Raw genomic sequence first — 19,628 nt, 5'->3', positions numbered from 1 at the left:
TGGGATGCACGGACAATCCAGGATTTGCCGTTAGATGGCTGTTTGGATGAAAGACCGGGAGACTGCAGAGACATGGGAGGAGTGGCATGTGTCACTGTATACGTAACTAGGTACTATTCAGACATGTAACGTTAGGCAGCGTTGAAAGAACAGGCCTCAAAGGGACAGGGGACCTGACACAAATGGCATAAGCGAAGCAAATAAGTCAAAGGAAACTGCTTGTAAAACCACTTTCGTGTGACGGTCTATAACCTGCAGAATCGAATGAGAAGAGACTCGGAATATTATCCGAGGTAAGGAATAGTAAACTTATTTCTCTGGATGTCTGGATATATCTTTAAACAGATTATAAGGCTTATTTACTTCCCAATACAAGTATAAGCCGAGAATCTCCCAACTGATCGCAAACCAGACGGGCCAAGGCCCAAGCGCTGTTCCTTAAATAGTGTCCGGGTTGAATGGCATTCGATTCCTGAAAAGAGCAGAAAGTTGATAAAATATTTGCTTCGGATCGCAATGTAGCATCTCCAAGCAGACTCGTCTTCAACGAAACATGCCCCCCCGCAATATGAAAGGCAGCAAAAAAGAAAAGCAAAAACCACGATCATCGGGTATAACGCCGGATTCTCCCATTTCAATTGTTCTAATCGAGCTCGTCATCTCGTCATGCGCAGTCTAGACCATTAATACGCAGGCTGGGGTGGGATCATACCTCCATACCCAGCCATCTGCTGCTGCTGTTGCTGCTGCTGCAGTTTAGCCTGGATTTGGGGCAGATCGTGGAACCACGGGTGCTGCAGGGCCTCGTTGGCGCTGATACGCATCTCCGGACGAAGTTGGAGCATGCGGTTCAGCAGGTCCATGCCAATGTGGTCCATTTGAGGGACGATCAAGGACAGGTCCTGCGTCGCGTAGATGTGGAAGTTGGGCTTGTACTCCGGAAGTTGCGAGATGCCAGGCCATGTGCGCTCGGATGGCGTACCCATCAGACGGAAGATCTTTGTCAATTGATCCTCGTTGGTTGTGCCTGGGAAAAGCGGTCGACCGGTGTACATCTCGGCCATGATACATCCGGCTGACCAGATATCGATGCTGGTGTTGTAGGTGCGACTACCCAGGAGGACATCCGGCGCCCGATACCACAGAGTGACGACCTCGTTCGAAAAGGTGTTGACTGGGATACCGAAAGCGCGGGCTAGACCAAAATCACCCAGCTTGAGCTGTCCTTTTTTATTGATCAGGAGGTTCTGCGGCTTGAGATCGCGGTGAAGTACGCGGTTGTCGTGGCAGAAGGCGATGCCCTTGAGGAGCTGGTGCATGAAAGACTTGACGGTGGCAGGGTCCAGTTGTCCGCGATCACCGCGGGTGTCCATATATCTCTTTAGGTCTCGGTCCATGAACTCGAAAACGAGCATGAGTTTGTTCTCGGTGTGGATGACATCGTATAGCGAGACGATACTCTCGTGCTTCAGTTCCTTCATCAGGGAAATCTCACGAATAGCGGTGGACGGCGTCCCTTCCTCCGAATCGAGATGGATTTCCTTGAGCGCCACCATCTCTCCAGTCTGGCGATTGCGACCTTTGAAGACCTATTCTGTATCAGCAGTGAACGAAGAGTGGCGACCACAGAAGCCGAGGGGATGATTGAGGCGTACGGTAGCATAGGTTCCTTCACCGAGCTAAACGGGGAGATCATAGATTAGTAGGGTGCGATGGGATACGTATAGACCAGGGCATACCTTTTCCAGCTGCTGGAAGGAACTGGGCTGTTGGGACTTATCCATGACTTTTGGAATAGGAGCCGATGGCCCTGGTTTGGGTTTAGAGTGGGAAAGAAAAGAACCTGGAGAGACGAGACTGGAGGCGACCTTAAAAGGATGTGCAGGATCCCTAAGCAGATCCATGCTGAGACGTGAGGGAGGAGCCCCGCGTCTCAGAACGGCCCGGGAGTCATCGACTTAGCTGAGTGAGCATCTAACGCTGTTTTACTATTTGGCAGAACATTCACTTTTTGATATTTATTTTAGTGATAATCGTATTTCTGTTCGAATCTAATGATTCTTTCGGCTTAATCTATAGTTGATTTACAGGGAGTTGTGATGCAACGGTCGGTAGGATATCCTGCGACGGATGGCTACATCGCACATGGGCAGTGGGCTCATCCTCGATGTCCTCAAAGAGCATGGCTTCATTCCTCACTCCACCGACATTGACAATGCCAATCGGCATGCCTCGTCTGTAGGCTCGTTCCACCAAGCGCCACGCTGAATAGGTTGCCAGGCTGCTGCCGAGGATGAGTAGCCGCCCAGCATCGTCGATCGCCTCTTCAGCCGCCGTCTTCACCAATGGGTCGATATTTTCACCAAACATGATCACTGAAGGCTTTAGAATGCCAACAGTTGAGGTCGGTAACCATGCGCCGTCGCTCTCCACCTCTACATGTCCCTTGGTACCGTCTTTCTGCGTTGGAGGGCTCTCCAAACAGGTTGGACATGAGGGATACCGGAATGTAGAATATGGCGCCTTTGCAAGATCAACGTCACCATCCGGATTGAGCTTCAAGCCTTTCCGCCGTTGCTCCTCCGGGTTATCGGTGTCGAGTGCGCCCATCTCAATCATGTGCGCCAGGAACTCCGCCCACGCTGGGTTCAGCCTCTCCAATGACGCTTGGAAATCAGCACGGGGAAGCTGATTCCGACAGCTCGTGCAGACAACCGATCGTAGGTATCCGTGTAGCTCGAGGGTATCCAGTTCCGGGTGCGCAAGGGAATGGAACGAGTCGACATTCTGCGTCACGACAGAACTGATGTATCCCTTGTCACTGAGATCTTTGATAGCCCAGTGAGTCGAGTTTGGTTTAGCTTTCACCAAGCCGGGCCATCCGACGAAACTGCGAGCCCAATATCGCTTGCGCGACTCATGGCGCGAGATGAACTCGTGGAAGTAAATCGGTCGATAGGATTTGTTTCGCCGGTAAGTGCCCTGGTCACCTCGGTAATCTGACAGACCAGACGCGACAGAGATGCCTGCACCGGTCAGTAGGACTGTTTGAGAATGTCTCCCCACATCGACTCCACGGAGATTGGGGGATGGTGGCGCCGTGAAGAAACGACCGACTGCATCAATGGCGCCTGTCAATGTACGTGCAGACTGGGGCACTATAATTGCTGGGGGTAAAGGGCCCGTAAAAGGGATTCGAATCGCAGGCGTCGTCATTGAAGACGCATCTTCCGTCGCAATGGTCTTGGCAGAGGAAGAAGAGCGGAGGTTCTCCAACGGGATTGCGTAGTTCTTGGCTGCGGGTCGGGCTTATACTTGGAAAGTTGAGATTCGTCAAGGCTTACAAAAGCATTAGAGATTTATTAGGCATATTTTAGCATATTTTAGGATGTTTAGCATATTCCGCAACTTGGGACCGAGTGCGGAAGAAGAAGATCGCTAATGCGAGCACTCAGATTGGAGAAGAAGTCAAGAATCTCCAGGGCTGGCAAGGCGGATTACATGATCGGGGCCATTCTCCCATTTGTCCTCACTTGATGTTTCTTTGTACAAGTGAACACCCTGTCCAGATACCATTGTCGGCCGTGCTCGCGTGTCTACTAGAGCGATGCCGCTGACGCAGCCCCTGCGGTGCAGGCTTCGTCCATCCCTCCACTTTATCCGCATTTCCAGTCTTGGTTCCGCGCAGCGTCGCATACTTACCTCCGCTCCCTTTTTAAAAGACGCTTCCTCCTTTCTTTTTCATTCCAGACCTCGAGCTCTTCGTACACCCCTTGCCATGACACAAACTCGGGGACATGGCGGTCACGGCCACCATCACCACCACCACCATCATGACAACACCTACTTGACCTCGACGAACAAACGCGATGCTGGCGTTCGAATTACCCGAATTGGCCTGGTCGCCAACTTGTGCATGGCCATTGGAAAGTTCATTGGCGGCTACGTCTTCCACTCTCAATCCCTGATTGCCGATGCATACCACGCGCTCACCGATCTCGTGTCCGACTTTTTGACTCTAGGAACTGTCGCGTGGTCCCTGAAGCCCCCAAGTGAACGATTCCCCAATGGCTACGGAAAGGTCGAGAGCATTGGTGCTCTGGGAGTGAGCGGGCTTCTGCTCTGCGGTGGAGTGTTTATGGGTCTCAATGCGGGACAGATCCTGCTGGCGCAATTCTACCCAGACGTGGCTGAAACAGTAGCTCACTCTGGGATTCTGGGACATGGTCACTCGCATAGTCACGGGCCCATTGGTCCCAGCATCCAAGCCGCGTGGATCGCTGCTGGGTCGATTGTTGTTAAGGAGTGGCTTTACCGTGCTAGTAAGTACCGGGATCTTGGAGGTGGAGGGTTGTGTTGATCCACCAATTGACAATGACTAACATCTCTATAGCTATGAAGGTTGCCGAAGAGCGCAAGTCCTCGGTCCTTGCATCCAACGCCATTCACCACCGGATCGATTCCCTCACGAGTATTGTCGCCCTGTTTACAATTGGAGGAAGCTATGTCTTCCAAGACGCCACCTGGCTGGATCCGGTTGGTGGACTTCTGATCTCTTTGATGGTTATCAAAGCTGGTTGGGGTAACACATGTACCTCTCTTTTGGAGTTGGCGGATACCGCTGTCGATGAGGATGTGCGAATCTCGGTGGAGGACGCTACCATAAAAGCATTGTCCGAGCTCGAGGGCGGAAGTGATATCAAGGTCCGCGACGTGCAAGGCATGAAGTCTGGCCAAAACTACCTGATGGATATTGAGCTAGCTGTTCCCGGCGCCTGGCCTATCAGCCGGTCTCAAACGATCGAACAGAATGTCCGTCACACTGTTGGAACTGGAGTTCGCGGTGTGAAGCGGATCAAGGTCCGCTTCATTCCTGTGGAACAGCAGGAGCTCACTTTCTCTGATGAGTTTGTTGCACAAGATTCTAGTGCCGACCCGGAGCCTCAGAGTCACTCTAAGCACCAATAGCGTTGATGACTCCCGTGATAAGGATGGATCTGTACTGTGTATAGACCTATATAAAATATACTTGACTTGGACTACAGTGCTCCGAATAAGCCTTGCGATCTTAGATATAGTGGAGACCTCAATTCAACCGACAATTTAGCAGAACCCTATTTACCCGCTGTCTCGGGGTGAACTTGCTACATGTATGCATGGGAAATCATTACAGCCCTACTTGGCGCTCGGTATATCTTTCCAAGTAGATATCATCCGGAGGAATTGGAAAGTCTCAACCGGCTATAGTTTGACCGTTTGACATCATTGCGGGTTCTCCCCAGGATCTCGCCGCCTTCACTTTCTTCTCTCATAAATTGACCCCTCCCAGCATCTTTTGCCTAAATATTTAAACCGGGATCTTACAGCTCGTTTTCTGAAATTCCTAGATTGCTATCCCCTCCCTGCCAGCCATTGCTGTTGCAAAGTAATTGTGTTCTGTCCTAACTTTACTCCCCACCATGGCGTCTGACAGCCCGCTCTACATTGGCTTCGACCTCTCAACGCAGCAGTTGAAAGGTCTGGTCGTCAATTCCGACCTCAAGGTTATCTACGTCGCCAAATTCGACTTCGATGCCGACTCACACGGCTTCCCAATCAAGAAAGGCGTTCTGAACAATGAAGCAGAGCACGAGGTGTTTGCTCCGGTCGCTCTGTGGCTGCAGGCGCTAGACGGCGTTTTGGAGAGTCTGCGCAAGCAGGGACTCGATTTCCGCCGAGTGAAAGGAATCAGTGGCGCAGGACAGCAACACGGAAGTGTATACTGGGGCCAGGATGCGGAGAAGCTCCTTGCCAATCTAGATCCCAAGAAATCCCTCGAGGCACAGCTGGAGGGTGCTTTCTCACACCCATACAGCCCCAATTGGCAAGATTCGAGCACGCAAAAAGAATGTGACGAGTTTGATGCGGCTCTCGGTGATCCTGAGCATTTGGCGCAAGTCACAGGAAGCAAAGCACACCACGTAAGATCCCTGGTGTCTATTTAAAAGACAAGCATGCTAACACTTTCCTTAGAGATTCACAGGTCCTCAGATCCTCCGCTTCACGAGGAAGCACCCCGAGGTTTACCAGAAGACATCGAGAATCTCCCTGGTTTCGTCCTTCCTGGCGTCGCTTTTCCTGGGCCATGTAGCCCCATTCGACATCTCCGACGTATGCGGGATGAACCTGTGGAACATCAAGAAGGGGGTTTACGACGACCGCCTGGTTCAGCTCTGCTCGGGTGTCTTTGAAGTCGAGGAACTCAAGCGCAAGCTCGGGGAAGTACCGGAAGATGGAGGACTACACCTGGGCCACGTCCATGCATACTTTGTGGAGCGCTTCGGCTTCAGTCCTGACTGTACAGTCATCCCAGCAACTGGAGACAACCCAGCGACTATTCTGTCACTGCCCCTGCGGCCATCAGATGCCATGGTTTCTCTCGGCACCTCTACCACTTTCCTCATGTCCACCCCCAGCTACGCACCTGATCCCGCCACACACTTCTTCAACCACCCAACAACCCCCGGATTGTACATGTTCATGCTGTGCTACAAGAACGGCGGCCTGGCCCGTGAATATGTCCGAGACGCACTCAATGAGAGCCTAAAGGACACCCCTGCCCAGCCTTGGGCCAACTTCGACCAGGTTGCGCTGCAAAGTCCCCCGTTGGGCCAGCGAGATTCAACAGGCCCAATGAAGATGGGCCTGTTCTTCCCACGAGATGAAATCGTACCCAACATCCGCAAGGGCCAGTGGCGCTTTACATATGATCCAAGCACAGGAAGTCTGCAAGAGACGACCGATGGATGGACTACACAGGATGAAGCCCGGGCTATTGTTGAGAGCCAGATGATTTCACTGCGTCTGCGTTCTCGGGAACTGACACAGAGCCCTGGTAATGGGCTTCCTGCTCAGCCACGACGGGTTTACCTTGTCGGTGGAGGATCTAAGAACAAGGCCATCGCTAAAATTGCTGGTGAGATCCTTGGTGGCGTTGAGGGTGTGTATCAGCTCGATGTTAGCGATAATGCCTGTGCACTGGGTGCTGCATATAAGGCTGTCTGGGGTATCGAGAGACAGCCCGGTCAGACCTTTGAAAGCCTGGTCGGCCAGCGGTGGAACGAGGACCAGTTCGTTGAGAGGATTGCGGATGGTTACCAGAAGGGGGTCTTTGAGAAATATGGTCAGGCCGTTGAAGGCTTTGAGAAGATGGAGCAGCAGGTATTGAAGCAGGAGGCAGAGAAAGGTAACTCTAAAAAGTAATTAGTCTGGACTGGACATAACATGAGATATAAAATGTACTGTGGAGTGAGCTATGACGAAAGATGAGGCACGGGGTTTTGTGCAGCCCCTTGCCCTAGGCACATTCACATAGAAACAATCTCGAGCCTCTCTACAGAGTTTCTATTTCATCTTAATTAATCCCTTTGACATTTGATCTTCAATCCGACAAGCGAAGGCGGAAAGCAGGCACGGAAACTCGATTACGATACCAAGGATGATATCGTCCTCCACCGAAAAACAATTTTAACAACACACACACCCCTCCTCTCTCCGCTCCCCTTCCACGCTACAGGGAGACTGGGAAGATGGAAGAACAGGTGAGTTTCTCAGCCTCTGCTCAATTAAACTGCACAAAATTTCCCCTACGCCTAAACCTATACCGCCCCTCCCCCGCCCTACAGCCCCTCCCCTCAGCACGAGATGATTGACACCGCACAGGTAGCAAATGCCATTGAGATCGCCTGGAATGCCTCCTCCGACCAAGCCCTAAAATCGCAAGCCTTCGACTACCTCAACCAACTTCGCTCCGACCCCTCCGGATGGCAGGTTTGCCTCGCCCTCTTCACCAAGTCCCCACAGCAGCCCGAAGTCGTACGGCATGTCAGCTTGGAAATTGTCAATAGTGCCGCCCAGGTCGGCTTGATCGATCCGGCCTCGCTGCTCGTCGTTCGAGATGGTCTGCTGGGCTACCTCCGCCAGGTGTACGGGCCCGAAGGCTCTGCCACTCCCGACCCTCCCTATATCCAAAACAAAATCGCACAGACGGTCACTTACCTTTTCTCCTCGCTTTACGCTAATGGCTGGGAGACCTGTATCGACGATCTCCTCGCTCTGACTTGCAAGTCCGCGGCGAGCTCGGGCCGCGATAACCAGCTGGGAATTGTTTTCTATCTGCGTGTGCTAAACTCGATCCACGAGGAGATTGGTGATGTGCTGGTTTCGAGGTCCCGCGGAGAGCAGGACAAGGCGAATACGCTGAAGGACTTGATCCGGGAGAGGGACATGCAGAAAATTGCCAACTCGTGGCAGGAGATCATGGCGGTCTGGCGGGACGGCGATGATTTGATTGTGGAGATGTGCTTGAAGGCTGTTGGTACTTGGGTCAGCTGGATTGATATTGGTCTGGTGGTGAACCAGACCATGCTGGACCTGCTGTTCCAGCAGCTTGGACGGGCCGAGAAGCAGGAACTCCGGGAGGGCGAGCAGCGGGTGCGCGATGCGGCTGTCGATGTTTTCACAGAGATCATTGGCAAGAAGATGAAGCCTTCCGACAAAATCGAGATGATCGTCTTCTTGAACCTCGACTCGATCATTACGCAGCTGTCTAATAGCCCTCCCCTACGCGAGAATCGCTTCACATTCAAATACGATACCGATTTGGCCGAGACGGTTGCCAAGCTTGTCAACAACACGGTCGTGGATATTGTGCGGGTTTTGGAGCACGACAGCGGACCTGTTAAGGAGAAGGCAGACAACCTTTTGCAGGTCTTCCTGCCTCATATCCTGCGATTCTTCTCGGACGAGTACGACGAAGTGTGCTCGACTGTCATTCCCTGCGTGAACGACACGCTCACCTACATTCGCAAACTCGCCAAGATGAACCCATCCTTCGAAGCGCGGAACAAGACTATCCTGCTTCCAATTCTCAAGGCTATTGTTGCGAAAATGCGGTACGATGAGACCTCCAACTGGGGTGACGAGGATGAGCAGACCGATGAGGCAGAGTTCCAAGACCTGCGAAAGAGACTGGGTGTCTTGCAGCAGATCATCGCCTCTGCTGATGAGCAGCTTTATATCGATGCCATCTCAGAAGTCGTTGGAACTACCTTCGAGAACTTGCGGTCCTCTGGAGGCCAACTTGACTGGCGTGACCTTGATCTGGCGCTGCACGAGATGTTCTTGTTCGGTGATTTGGCCGTCAAGGGCGGCAGTCTCTACCTGAAGGGTGCTCCAACTGGTATTGCTGCGAGCCGACTCATCGAGATGATGCTCCGCATGGTTGAGTCTGACATCCGATCCTTCACTCACCCCGCCACCCAACTTCAGTACATGGAAATCTGTGTTCGTTACAGCTCGTTCTTCACCCATCACACCCACCTTATCCCCGGTGTTTTGGAGAGCTTCCTTCAGCTTGTGCACCACCCTGTTCGCAAAGTCAAGACTCGTTCGTGGTACCTCTTTCAACGTCTGGCGAGACAGTTGCGTAGCCAGATTGGCAACGTGGCACAGACCGTTGTGGAGGCACTGGGTGACTTGTTGGTTATCCAGGCCGAGTTGCCCTCGGAGGGTGATGACGGTGATGAGATGTCCTCCGAGGATCACGAGGGCTCCGCGGATGCCGTCTTCAACAGTCAACTGTATCTCTTCGAGTCTGTTGGAATCATCTGCTCAACCCCCAGTGTCGCTGCTGACAAGCAGGTTCTCTATGCCCAGTCTGTGCTGAACCCTGTCTTCGGAGACATGGAGCGCAACCTGGAAGCCGCCAAGGCCAACGACGAGCGCGCCTTGCTGCAGATTCACCACGATATCATGGCTCTGGGAACACTCGCTCGAGGCTTCTCCGACTGGCAGCCGGGTACCAGCTCGCCATCTGCTCTCCCCGCGCCAGAGGTCTCAGCGGCCTTCGCCCAGGTTGCCGAGGCTACCCTTGTTGCCCTCGAGTCACTCAAGTCCTCGTTCAACATTCGAACCGCTGCTCGCTTTGCATTCTCCCGCCTCATCGGTGTTCTGGGCGCACAAATTCTCCCTCAGCTGCCCCGCTGGATCGATGGACTCTTGACACAGACGTCCTCGCGCGACGAAATGGCGCTCTTCCTCCGCCTTTTGGACCAGGTCATCTTTGGGTTCAAGGGTGAAATATATAGTATCCTCGACACTCTCTTGACTCCTTTCCTGCAGCGGGTGTTCTCTGGTATTGCTGATCCCACCACCGGTACTGATGACGAGATCCAGCTTGCTGAGTTGAAGCGAGAGTACCTGAACTTCTTGCTAGCTGTGCTGAACAACGATCTGGGTGCCGTGATTATCAGCGAGAGTAAGTCTTCTAGTCGTCCCACCTGCATCCAACAGTACTAATTCTCTACCAGGAAACCAATCTATCTTCGAAACCGTCATCACCACACTGGAGCACTTCGCCAAAGACATCGACGACTTCACCACCGCCAAGATGGCATTCTCCGTGTTGGTCCGTATGGCAAGCTCCTGGGGCGGACCAGACATCGCCCCTGCCCCTGCCAACGGAGCAGCACCGACTGCAGTCGCACTCCCCGGCTTTGGTGGATTCATGATCACTCGTTTCTCTCCTCTCTGCTGGGCGCTCCCGACCACTCCGTCCTTCAACTCGAAGGATGCACAGGCCAAGCAGGTTCTTGCTGAGGCAGGTGGTCTCCAGCGCACCATCTATAGCAAAACAGGCATGGAGTATGCAGAATACTTGCGGGGTCAGGAACTGCCCGGAATGGGCATGGGTGCTCCCCTCATCGAGGAGTTTTTGAATGCATTGAGCCAGTCGGATGTGAAAGGGTTCCGGCAATTCTTCCCAGTATGTTTTTATGCCACCATCCTCTATAGACTTCCTACTAACTTATCCCACAGTCATTCATCCAACGATTGAGCGCTTGAAGTTTCGTTTTCTCCTTCTCTCTCTATCTGCTTTCTAGATTCCCCCATGTCATATTTATGTTTTGACGCGACGAGGTGACGTCTGTCCTCATACCGCATCCCAATCCCATCCCCCACCCACCCACTCCCTGTGTTATGGCTTCACCATCCGCCATCTTCTATACCATCTATCATCCCAGGATAGCCGATCTTACATGGGCGCATGAATCCCCAAGAATTATCAATAAGGCTAGATCAAAGACTCACGGGAGCAAAATCAATACCAAAAACCAAAAACATTACCTGTCTTCAAAAGTTCCGAGTATATAGCGACCCCACTCCTCCACTTTCGAACCCGGATTGTCTCTGCTTTCCGTTTCGTTCAGCATTCACTGTTCTATGCTGAGTTTCTGTTCATGGCGCATTCGCATTGTGGAGTTTCGTTCTCCGCTGCCTTTTCATGTCCATCCATATCCATATCCATATTCATGTCAATTCCCATCCTTGGCGTTTCCGATTCCGATTCCAAAATTTCCTTTACGATGTCTTGTCATGCAAACACCTCACAGGAGGATTGGTCAAAAGGATATACTTTTCTTCTTTCTCTGTCTCGTGTTGAGTTAATGGTTCTGTTGGAAGGGTATCCATGTGCGTGGACTGGGCCGGACTAGCTAGATTATGAAATGAACTGATTGAGTAGCCTTGATATGATTTCACGTGTTTAGGGTAATAAGATAGTAAATAAGTGAGACAGACAAGATCGCAAGGTTGAAACTGAAGCTTGCGCTTAATTATAGAGTGGTATAAATTAAATTGACTTAAAAATCACCCAGAGGATAATGAATATCATCCAATCCAATCCAGTTTTCATTACCCTTGCATCCCTCCTATTGAATGAACCAACCCAACCCATCCCATCCTCATCTTAAATAACGGACCTAACACTGACACTCGGCCGCTCACTGAGCAAACCCACGAATCAGAACCAGTTTACTTTATTCCAAAGCACAGCAAAGCGAAAAAAAGATAACATTGTATTTGTCCATTGAAAAAGGGAAATGAGAAAGAGAAAAAACACACTATGCAAAGAGATACTTAGCAGCATGCTCAACATGATCATCCGCAAACGTAGACATGGTATAGTACGAGTGATCATAATCCGGCTGGTAGCGCACATTCAGACCCTTAAGCCCGGCGTCACGAGCAGCAGCCTCGAAGTTTTCGGGTAGGAGCTGGCCTTGTTTGTAAAAGTTGTCGCCAGTGCCCTGGGAAATTGATATGTTAAATTAGACGACATTGGTTCGAATAGAGAATAGAGTGGCCTGAAAGGTGAGAGTGGAACACATACAACATCAATCAGGATATCCAATGGACCACCAGTCCACTTCTTAATTAGTTCGGTGGCATCGTGCTCTTTCCACTTATCCTGCTGGTCATCGCCGAAGTAGCCGTTGAAAGCCTTCTGGCCCCAGGGGCAGTTAATTGGGTTTGTGATTGGTGCAAAGGCAGAGACGGATTTGTATTTGCCTGGGTTGCGGAGGAACTTTATATTCATATTCTGGTTAGAAAGATGTCATGGAAAAAAAAAATATATAAGAAAAAGATATAGAGATAGAGATGACATACCAAAGTAAGAGCACCATGACCGCCCATGCTGTGTCCGGTAATACTGACACGGCTCGAATCAAGCTGGGGGAATGCAGCAAAGACGGTCTGAGGCAGCTCCTCGGTGACGTAGCTGTACATGTTGTAGCCGGCGTTGTAGGGGGCCTTTGTAGCGTCTACGTAGAAGCCAGCGCCGGAGCCAAAGTCGTATGCGTCATCCTCGCCTTGGATGTTGAGGCCGCCTGGTGGTTGTTAGTATCTTCAAATCTACCGTGTTGAATATGGTATGTAGAAATATTGACGTCGGAATGGAACGGATGGATGCAATTGACGCAATTGATGCAATGACCAAGAAAAAGATTACATACGAGGGCTGGTATCAGGGTACAGCACGGCAATACCCTTCTTGCTAGCACCGTGCTGGAAGAAGCCCTTCTCGGAACAGTTGTCCGCAGTGCAGGTCAGACCAGAGAGATAGATGAGGACGGGGACCTTCTGAGTCTGAGCCTGCGGGGGCAGATAGAGGTTGAATTTCATCTCGCAGTTTGTGGTTGTGGCGGCGTGGCTCAGCTTGAGCAGCTTGCCGCCGAAGGAGGCGATGGTTGCGTTTGTAGTAACAGACATGCTGGGAGAGTCAAGGGAGTAAAAGGGAGTAAAAGGGAGTAAAAGGGAGACGGGAAGAGGAAGTTGGGGAAGTTGACGTTTTTATGGTGGGGGGAAATGGTGCCTCACGAGGGGAAAGGTCCACATCGGAACTATGAAAAGGGACAATTTATCCCGGACTGGCGTAGTGTGAATATGTGAATATGTGAATATCAATCGGATATGATTGCTGCCCACAGTGGGGAATCGCTCAGAGGTATATATACAAGTTAAATCAAACATCACATCATTCCAAGAACACCGGAACTCCATACACCACCGGCGCTGCGCCGTTCAAATACTTCAGGACACACGCGCTCCGAGACCGCGCAATGGCCGTGTCAAGCCCGACATTCTCCTCGCCGTTCTTCTTATCTTTCTTCTCTACTAGACCCCATGCGTCAAGGGTGGTGGTGGTAAACCGGTCAATGTCCCGATCAGTGACATCCCACAGCGTAGCAACGAGCGCCGGACTGCCTGCATGAAGGTAATTCATGGGTGTACCGTAGGGTTCATACTCCCCGGCTTCGGTCAAGCTGCCACTGCTACAGCCCATAAGGAAAGTAACAGCGCATTGTGTCAACCGTTTGACAGTGCGGCCGCGGATGTACTGAGCACCGCTTCCGTGACCGAAGTACAAGAACAGGTCCTTTTTCTCCAACGAGTCTCGGAACTCATCTTCAGTCGGTTCGCGTTGCACGATCGCATTCCAGGACTTGAACCGCGACAGGTCTTGCTCGAAGGTTGTTTGTGTCGAGCGCAGATCTCCGGTCGGATTGAGGACATACGCGCCCGACTTGCGGTTCAGAATGGCCCCAGACGATGAACTGCGGAATTGGAGAACTCGGTCGCGGAGGCATTCCAGAGAAGGAACTCGGCAAACTGGATATCCCTGAAGACAGGGAAGGGACTCCCAGGGGAACAGGTGCAGGGCTTTATCGAGAACGAGAACTGTATGTCTTGGGGGCCGCGATGCAAGCTCCTCGCGGGCAGCTTCGTGATAGCATCGCAAGGCGTCGAGAGTATCGACTACCATCATGTCGAAGTCGATCTCGTCGTAGGCATTGCGCTCGCCCTGGAACTGTAGGATATCCACCACAAAGTAAAGAAGATCCATCAGCGTGTCCTCGGGCTCTTCTTGTTGCTCAAGGTCGCGAAGCCCAATGAACAAGTCCACCACGTTTTGATGCAAAGTAAGTCGAGGCCCTGCGGCTTTGCCACCCTTCTGCCGAGAAGGAAGATGCTTGTCGAGGATTCCTTGGAAGGTACTGGCGAATCGAGCCAGTGCAGTGGTGTCCCGCGAGAGAGGCGAGAACACACCCCTGAAGCCTCCGAACCAAATGTTCTCAATGTTCTGGAGGACACTTTCCATACGACTGTCAAGCGCCTCGCGAGTCTTCCACCATTCCTTCTTCGATGCCTTGTCGGTTTGAGCCTTAGCAGCATGCGCACTCTCGTTTGCGAGCTTGATGAGTTCCCGCATTTCCACTTTACCGTCTTCAAAGGTAAACTGCTCTTCTTCGTCGTCCTCCGAGTTTCCTCGGTGAAGGGGAAGCCGTAGAAGGAATGGAGAGCGATCCTTCTGGAGTCGCGAAACCACAAATTCGGTTCGGTCTGCACTCAAAGACAAGGAGAGGACGTTCCAGTTTTCAGGAAGAATATCCACATAGTCCTTGGTGAAGTTGGAGCACAAGTCATTGTCCAGCTCGACGGCCGAGGGGAAAGAGGCTGGCCAGAGGAGAGGGTCGGCAAAGTCAGCCAGCTGTCGGTCGATGTCAATCGCCATTCGTTCCCGGGCAAATGCGCCAACACGTCCGATTTCTGTTCGAAAGGTTAGATAATTGAGTATCAATGTATTTTGCAAAGTTTACCATTCATGTTAGCTGGCGACTGAGCCAATGTAGCTGGTGCACCAGGAGAAGTGGCATGCGAGAGCATAGAAATCCGGCTCATCAAGCGAGATGCAGCATGGCTATCAAGCGTTGAGCCAAGAACAGTAGCATCAGAGAAGATACTGGCAAGGCAATCAGTAGCCTTCGAAAGCATAACCGAAAAATCATCACTGGCCTTCTGGGCCTTAGTGCGAGGACCTTTAGCTGGGGCCCTAGTCTTTCGTGTGGAAGGTTTCGCTGCAGGGACACTGGGCTCATCAGCCGTCTTGCTTGGTGATTTCAGCGAAGGGAGAGAAATTGTAGATTCAGGCAAGACGCAGTACACAGCATGGCTGGCAAAACGGCGGATTGCGTCAGCCAGAAGATGCTCGCTTTCGCCGATTCCCAGGGCGATCTTGCTTTCAGGAGAAACGGCATATTGTCGGGCACCAGCGAGCGTTTGTGCGGATCGTTCAAAGTCGCGCAACTCACGCAGACAATAGGCTTGTTGCCTTAGAATGTCACCCTTGAACCGTAATAAAGTTTTGGACTGAGCTTCAGAGAGGGTAGGCTTTGGGGCTGGAGCTTTCTTGGTTGTTTTGGGCGCAGCAGCCTTGGGTGCACCGGTTTTGGATGCCGCAGAGCTGGTTGCGCGGGTGCGCCGGGTGGTAGTTGCGGTAGTAGGTGTTGGTGTTCGCCGGCTGCTCGCCCTAACCCGCAACTTGTCCAACTTGTCTTCGAGGTCTGCAACAGCTGATGCCTCCACGCTGGCAGGCTTATCTGCGGAAGTGATGGTTGTGATAACTTTGTCCGCCTCAAGAAGGACACGAAGTGCCTTGTCGAACGAGCCCTGCGTCTGGTAAAGAGATGCAAGTGCCATTTGGAAAGACACAGTTTCAATACTTTTCGATGTCTGCTTTGAGGACTCAGATGCCGCAGCAAGATGTTCCTGTCCTTCGCTCAGGTGGCCACCGAGAATTAAATGGCAACCAAGCTGTGTCTGTGCTGCGAGAAGTCGAGCATTGGCATCGAGGGTTCTATCAATTTTCAGGGCTTGCTCTCCATAATAGATAGCATCCTGGAACAAGCCGTGGTGGGCAGATAATGTCGCGAGGTTCAACAAACAGGTGTGGTGAGAGCCCAGGTGCGGCCAGAATGGTGCACCTTGAATATAGCTGGCAGACACATCTGGGCTAGATCCGTTCTGGGATAGATCAAGCTTTGCAACCCCATCAGCAACGGCATCAACATCAGAGGGTCCCGCAGCGGGCAAGGTTTTGTCTTGCTTTCGTTGAGCGATTCTTTCGACCTTGGCCCAGATACGGCAGTTAAGTCTCACAGACAACTTCGCAAAGTAAAGAGCTTGAGTCGCTGAGCCCTGGGCGGAGAACAACCGGGATTGAACAAATGCGGCATCCGCTACCAATCTCTCCCAAGAGATTTTGGACAGGACACTCAAGTTGCCGAGTTCCGTCTTCTGGCTTCTTTCATATAATGACCGAGCAGCAGAAAAGACAGATGCAGCTTTGTCACTTTGTCCGGTTTCCAGAAGATATTCAACCCGAGCAACTTTGTAAGAGAGGGTTGCAAGAGCAGAAACTTTAGTTTGTGTAAGATACTGCTCGCCACGCGAAAGCAGGTCGCCTGCCCTTTGGCAATATCCCAGACGGCAGTTTTGCAGTACTAAGCGGGAGAGAATGACGATTGCATCGGAGAGATCTCCTGATTGTTGGAGCTCTGTGGCACGCAATATGAGCTCCAGAGTGGAGAGTTGAGCCTTCCAGAGGCCATGGATTTCCGTGTAATCGACTAAAGCCTTCAACTGCAAAATCCAGTAGTCTGTATCATTGACACAAAGACTTAATGTCTTCCAATCAGCGCATTTCTGAGCCAAAGAAGTCCACGACCCAAGCGTGGCATCGAGTTCACTTGGGTCGATCTTTCCATGATGGAAACCGATAATAACGCGCAGCGAATTGCTGATGTGGATGGCAAAAGAAGCGAGATCGGTGTCTTTCCCGATTTGCAGACCTTGTTCCAAAGCCTCAGTTCCTTCGTCTAACAAGTTTTCAATCAAAGATGACTCTAGCGCAGTAGGGTGCTCCAGTAGAAGACGTAAGGATGAGAAGATTACACGAATATGGCGGATTGGGTGGAGTTGAGAGTCGTAGAGGTCGAGAAGCGAGGAAACAGCTGAGCCAAGCATCAACCGGAACTCTTCTTCGCCGAAGGAGTAGTTGTGCATATCGACGAGCAAGTCCATTTGCCATTCAAGAAGGATGCCTCTTGATTCAAATTCAAGCTCAGTATCGTCATAGACAGCAGATGATTGTGCGTTCTTTCTGCGCAGCTTCATCTTCAGTAGAGCAGAAAGCACGCGGCCAAGCATAAAGCCAGGGCTTTTGGGGTCCTGGTTAACTGAACTTGGACTATTTCCCTCGCTGTTCTTAACAATCTGTTCCAATGTGCCAGAGAGAATGTATTCCTCAATCGATTGCCGGAACATCTTCTCTGAATCATTGTACATATTGCCTTCGAGGTACAGATGAGCCATTCTCTCGAATTTCAGGGCTGCAAAAGCTGTGTTGCGCTGTGAAGGTGAGCAGCCTGAAAGCAGCTGGGTAGATTGTTTGAGAAGAGGAAGAAGCTCTCGGTAGCCTTGTCCAGCTTCTTTTTCTTTGATGTATCGAGACCAGAACAGGTTGGAGAGCTTTACAAATGCCATGCCCAGGTTTTCTGTCGTCTCTGTATCCTTCTCATCAGGAGCGTCGATAGTTGAGAGTAGGCGATGGCAGTCAGCGAGGATGGGGAGCATGTCTTCCCAGGGCGGACTTTGGGACATGATAGACAGCTTCCCAACTGCGACGGCTGAGTCAACACCGGCAAGAACAATGCTCTTTGAAATGTTAATGCGGTTGTTGAACATTTCAATCTCCTTTTCATCGCTCTCTTCGGTTGGTTGGCGTCCGACATAGCGCCTGAGGAACCTGAGGAACGCCTGGAGGTACTCCCTGATTTGGCTGGCAGCTTCATTTTTTTCATTTTCACTGCCAAGGGTTTTGGCAATGGCTTCTCCAAACCAGGCAAGAGCTAGCTTTTTTAATCTTGCTGCTTCAACGAGAAGCTCATCCAAGTCATTCGCACTGCCTCTTAACTGCAACCCTAGTGATTCAGTTGCCTCAGATGTAGACTCTAAAGCTTCAGCCAGGAACTTTTTCGATGTCTTCAATGCCTGGAAATGGACGGATGCGATCTTACATCTAACCGTAGCTAGTGAAAGACTTTGTGCTTTGGAGAGTGGGTTGATGGCTTGTGTGAACAACTTCATGGACTCGTCAAAGCAGCCTGCGTCGAAAGCAAGCTGTCCCAGGAGAGTCATGAGTTTAGCAGCTTGGGTTGCGTTTTGCGTTTCTGTTGATTTCTTTTTGGTTTCGGCAACGGACGTCTGTAGGCGTGTAACTGTCTTATAGATGGCGGCAAACTCGGTCTTCTCGATTCCCTTGCTGCGATGGGAGAAGCTGCCGAAGTAGCGAAGCAGAGGATCGAAAATTTCTTTGCTCTCATCACAAGTATGACCTGACAACTTCCAGCTCAAACATCGAATCTCGAGAGAAAGTAGTTGCAATGTTAATGAAGCGGTTGGCTTTAGACTATTGGAAGTCTCGTCTTTTGATAGCGATGGCCCTGAGCAGAGGGATAGAACAGTGTTAGATAATAGCTGAAGCTGAAGCGCAGCTTTGTCGTTTGATAGCTGCCCTGACTTCAAAGCAGCCAAAATAACTTGGGCAGGGCTGCTAGAGTCGGATAATTGCAAAGCAGGGCAGAGTTTCTGAATAGTCGAGGCCCTTCGATCGGAAGCAAATAGTCGCATCACATTCGAGTGAAAGGGAACGATCAAGCCGTACAGTGATTTCGCATTGGCGATATGGGCGAAAGTCAACAAATCAGACATCCGTTCTTTTCCTTCTTCGTCCGTCGAGTCCTTCGCTTCGGTGGCTTTCTTCCCAGCCTTGCTGCTATCCAGGTGTTGTTGAATTCTCCGCTTAAGGAACCGGAGCTCTTTGTATGCCATGTCGTTCAATCCCAGAGATATAAGCTTTCCAGCAAGAACGCACAGCCCCTGCTCAAGTTGCATATTCGGGAATTCATTATTCCCAACATCGGGTTTGAGAGCGCGCAATGTGGACAAAGCAAGTCTCGCGCACTCCGCTGACGATGCAATGCCCGCGTCAACGCCATTGGCATTATCAGCCGATACGTTCTGTCTCTTCGCCACAGAGCCCTTCGAAGCTTCCGTCAAAGACTTCAATGTCGCATTGAACACTTCCGTAGCAAGAACCAGCTTCTCCTGACACGACAAGCCGGCCGCATCATGATCAACAAGCGATTGCAACACAGCTTCATTCCCAGCCTTAGACTTAGTCGCACGGGCAGTTCTAGCCCGATTCGTAGCAGGTGCCGGTTCGCGGGTAGATTTCGTTCGTCTCGTGGGGTTTTCGGTCGCTTTGGACGACCCGCGGAGGAGTGTTGTGAGGGACAAAACAGTAGCATCGGAGCAAGTCGTCGTAGAGCAGAGAGCCTGCTTAACAGACTCCGTCAGTGAGCTGGCCGGTAGGACGGTGACCGCCATGTTGCGTGTCTCGAAGC

General features: G+C 51.4%; 7 protein-coding genes across 7 annotated transcripts; 3 read left to right on the top strand and 4 right to left on the bottom strand.

The window, feature by feature from the left end:
* Window positions 1-683: 683 nt before the first annotated feature.
* On the bottom strand, window positions 684-1,784 carry PENARI_c002G07056 (cyclin-dependent serine/threonine-protein kinase phoA; the record flags this gene model as incomplete). The annotated part of the gene is made up of 3 exons (XM_022627617.1): window positions 684-1,589; window positions 1,656-1,679; window positions 1,740-1,784. The coding sequence occupies 3 exons, from the start codon at window positions 1,782-1,784 to the stop codon at window positions 684-686; spliced, it is 975 nt and encodes a 324-aa protein (XP_022492761.1).
* Window positions 1,785-2,073: 289 nt separating this feature from the next.
* Window positions 2,074-3,216, bottom strand: PENARI_c002G01477 (putative SIR2 family histone deacetylase; the record flags this gene model as incomplete). Its single annotated transcript, XM_022627231.1, has 1 exon — window positions 2,074-3,216. The coding sequence occupies one exon, from the start codon at window positions 3,214-3,216 to the stop codon at window positions 2,074-2,076; it is 1,143 nt and encodes a 380-aa protein (XP_022492969.1).
* A 562-nt stretch (window positions 3,217-3,778) lies between these two features.
* Window positions 3,779-4,968, top strand: PENARI_c002G00501 (cation diffusion facilitator family transporter; the record flags this gene model as incomplete). Its single annotated transcript, XM_022627173.1, has 2 exons — window positions 3,779-4,322; window positions 4,394-4,968. The coding sequence occupies 2 exons, from the start codon at window positions 3,779-3,781 to the stop codon at window positions 4,966-4,968; spliced, it is 1,119 nt and encodes a 372-aa protein (XP_022492881.1).
* Window positions 4,969-5,459: 491 nt separating this feature from the next.
* On the top strand, window positions 5,460-7,242 carry PENARI_c002G09242 (xylulokinase; the record flags this gene model as incomplete). Its single annotated transcript, XM_022627783.1, has 2 exons — window positions 5,460-5,960; window positions 6,013-7,242. The coding sequence occupies 2 exons, from the start codon at window positions 5,460-5,462 to the stop codon at window positions 7,240-7,242; spliced, it is 1,731 nt and encodes a 576-aa protein (XP_022492715.1).
* A 441-nt stretch (window positions 7,243-7,683) lies between these two features.
* Window positions 7,684-10,884, top strand: PENARI_c002G10521 (Ran GTPase-binding protein LOS1; the record flags this gene model as incomplete). The annotated part of the gene is made up of 3 exons (XM_022627855.1): window positions 7,684-10,297; window positions 10,350-10,804; window positions 10,858-10,884. 3 exons carry the CDS (start codon window positions 7,684-7,686, stop codon window positions 10,882-10,884), a joined length of 3,096 nt encoding a protein of 1,031 aa, XP_022492934.1.
* A 1,058-nt stretch (window positions 10,885-11,942) lies between these two features.
* Window positions 11,943-13,092, bottom strand: PENARI_c002G11102 (S-formylglutathione hydrolase; the record flags this gene model as incomplete). Its single annotated transcript, XM_022627899.1, has 4 exons — window positions 11,943-12,128; window positions 12,212-12,406; window positions 12,490-12,710; window positions 12,837-13,092. 4 exons carry the CDS (start codon window positions 13,090-13,092, stop codon window positions 11,943-11,945), a joined length of 858 nt encoding a protein of 285 aa, XP_022492958.1.
* Window positions 13,093-13,357: 265 nt separating this feature from the next.
* Window positions 13,358-19,611, bottom strand: PENARI_c002G00625 (C50 family peptidase; the record flags this gene model as incomplete). The annotated part of the gene is made up of 2 exons (XM_022627183.1): window positions 13,358-14,931; window positions 14,982-19,611. 2 exons carry the CDS (start codon window positions 19,609-19,611, stop codon window positions 13,358-13,360), a joined length of 6,204 nt encoding a protein of 2,067 aa, XP_022492323.1.
* Window positions 19,612-19,628: the final 17 nt, after the last annotated feature.

This window comes from Penicillium arizonense, assembly GCF_001773325.1.
Source record: "Penicillium arizonense strain CBS 141311 chromosome Unknown PENARI_contig002, whole genome shotgun sequence".
NCBI lineage: Eukaryota > Fungi > Ascomycota > Eurotiomycetes > Eurotiales > Aspergillaceae > Penicillium > Penicillium arizonense.
This window is presented reverse-complemented; position numbering and strand designations above follow the sequence as displayed.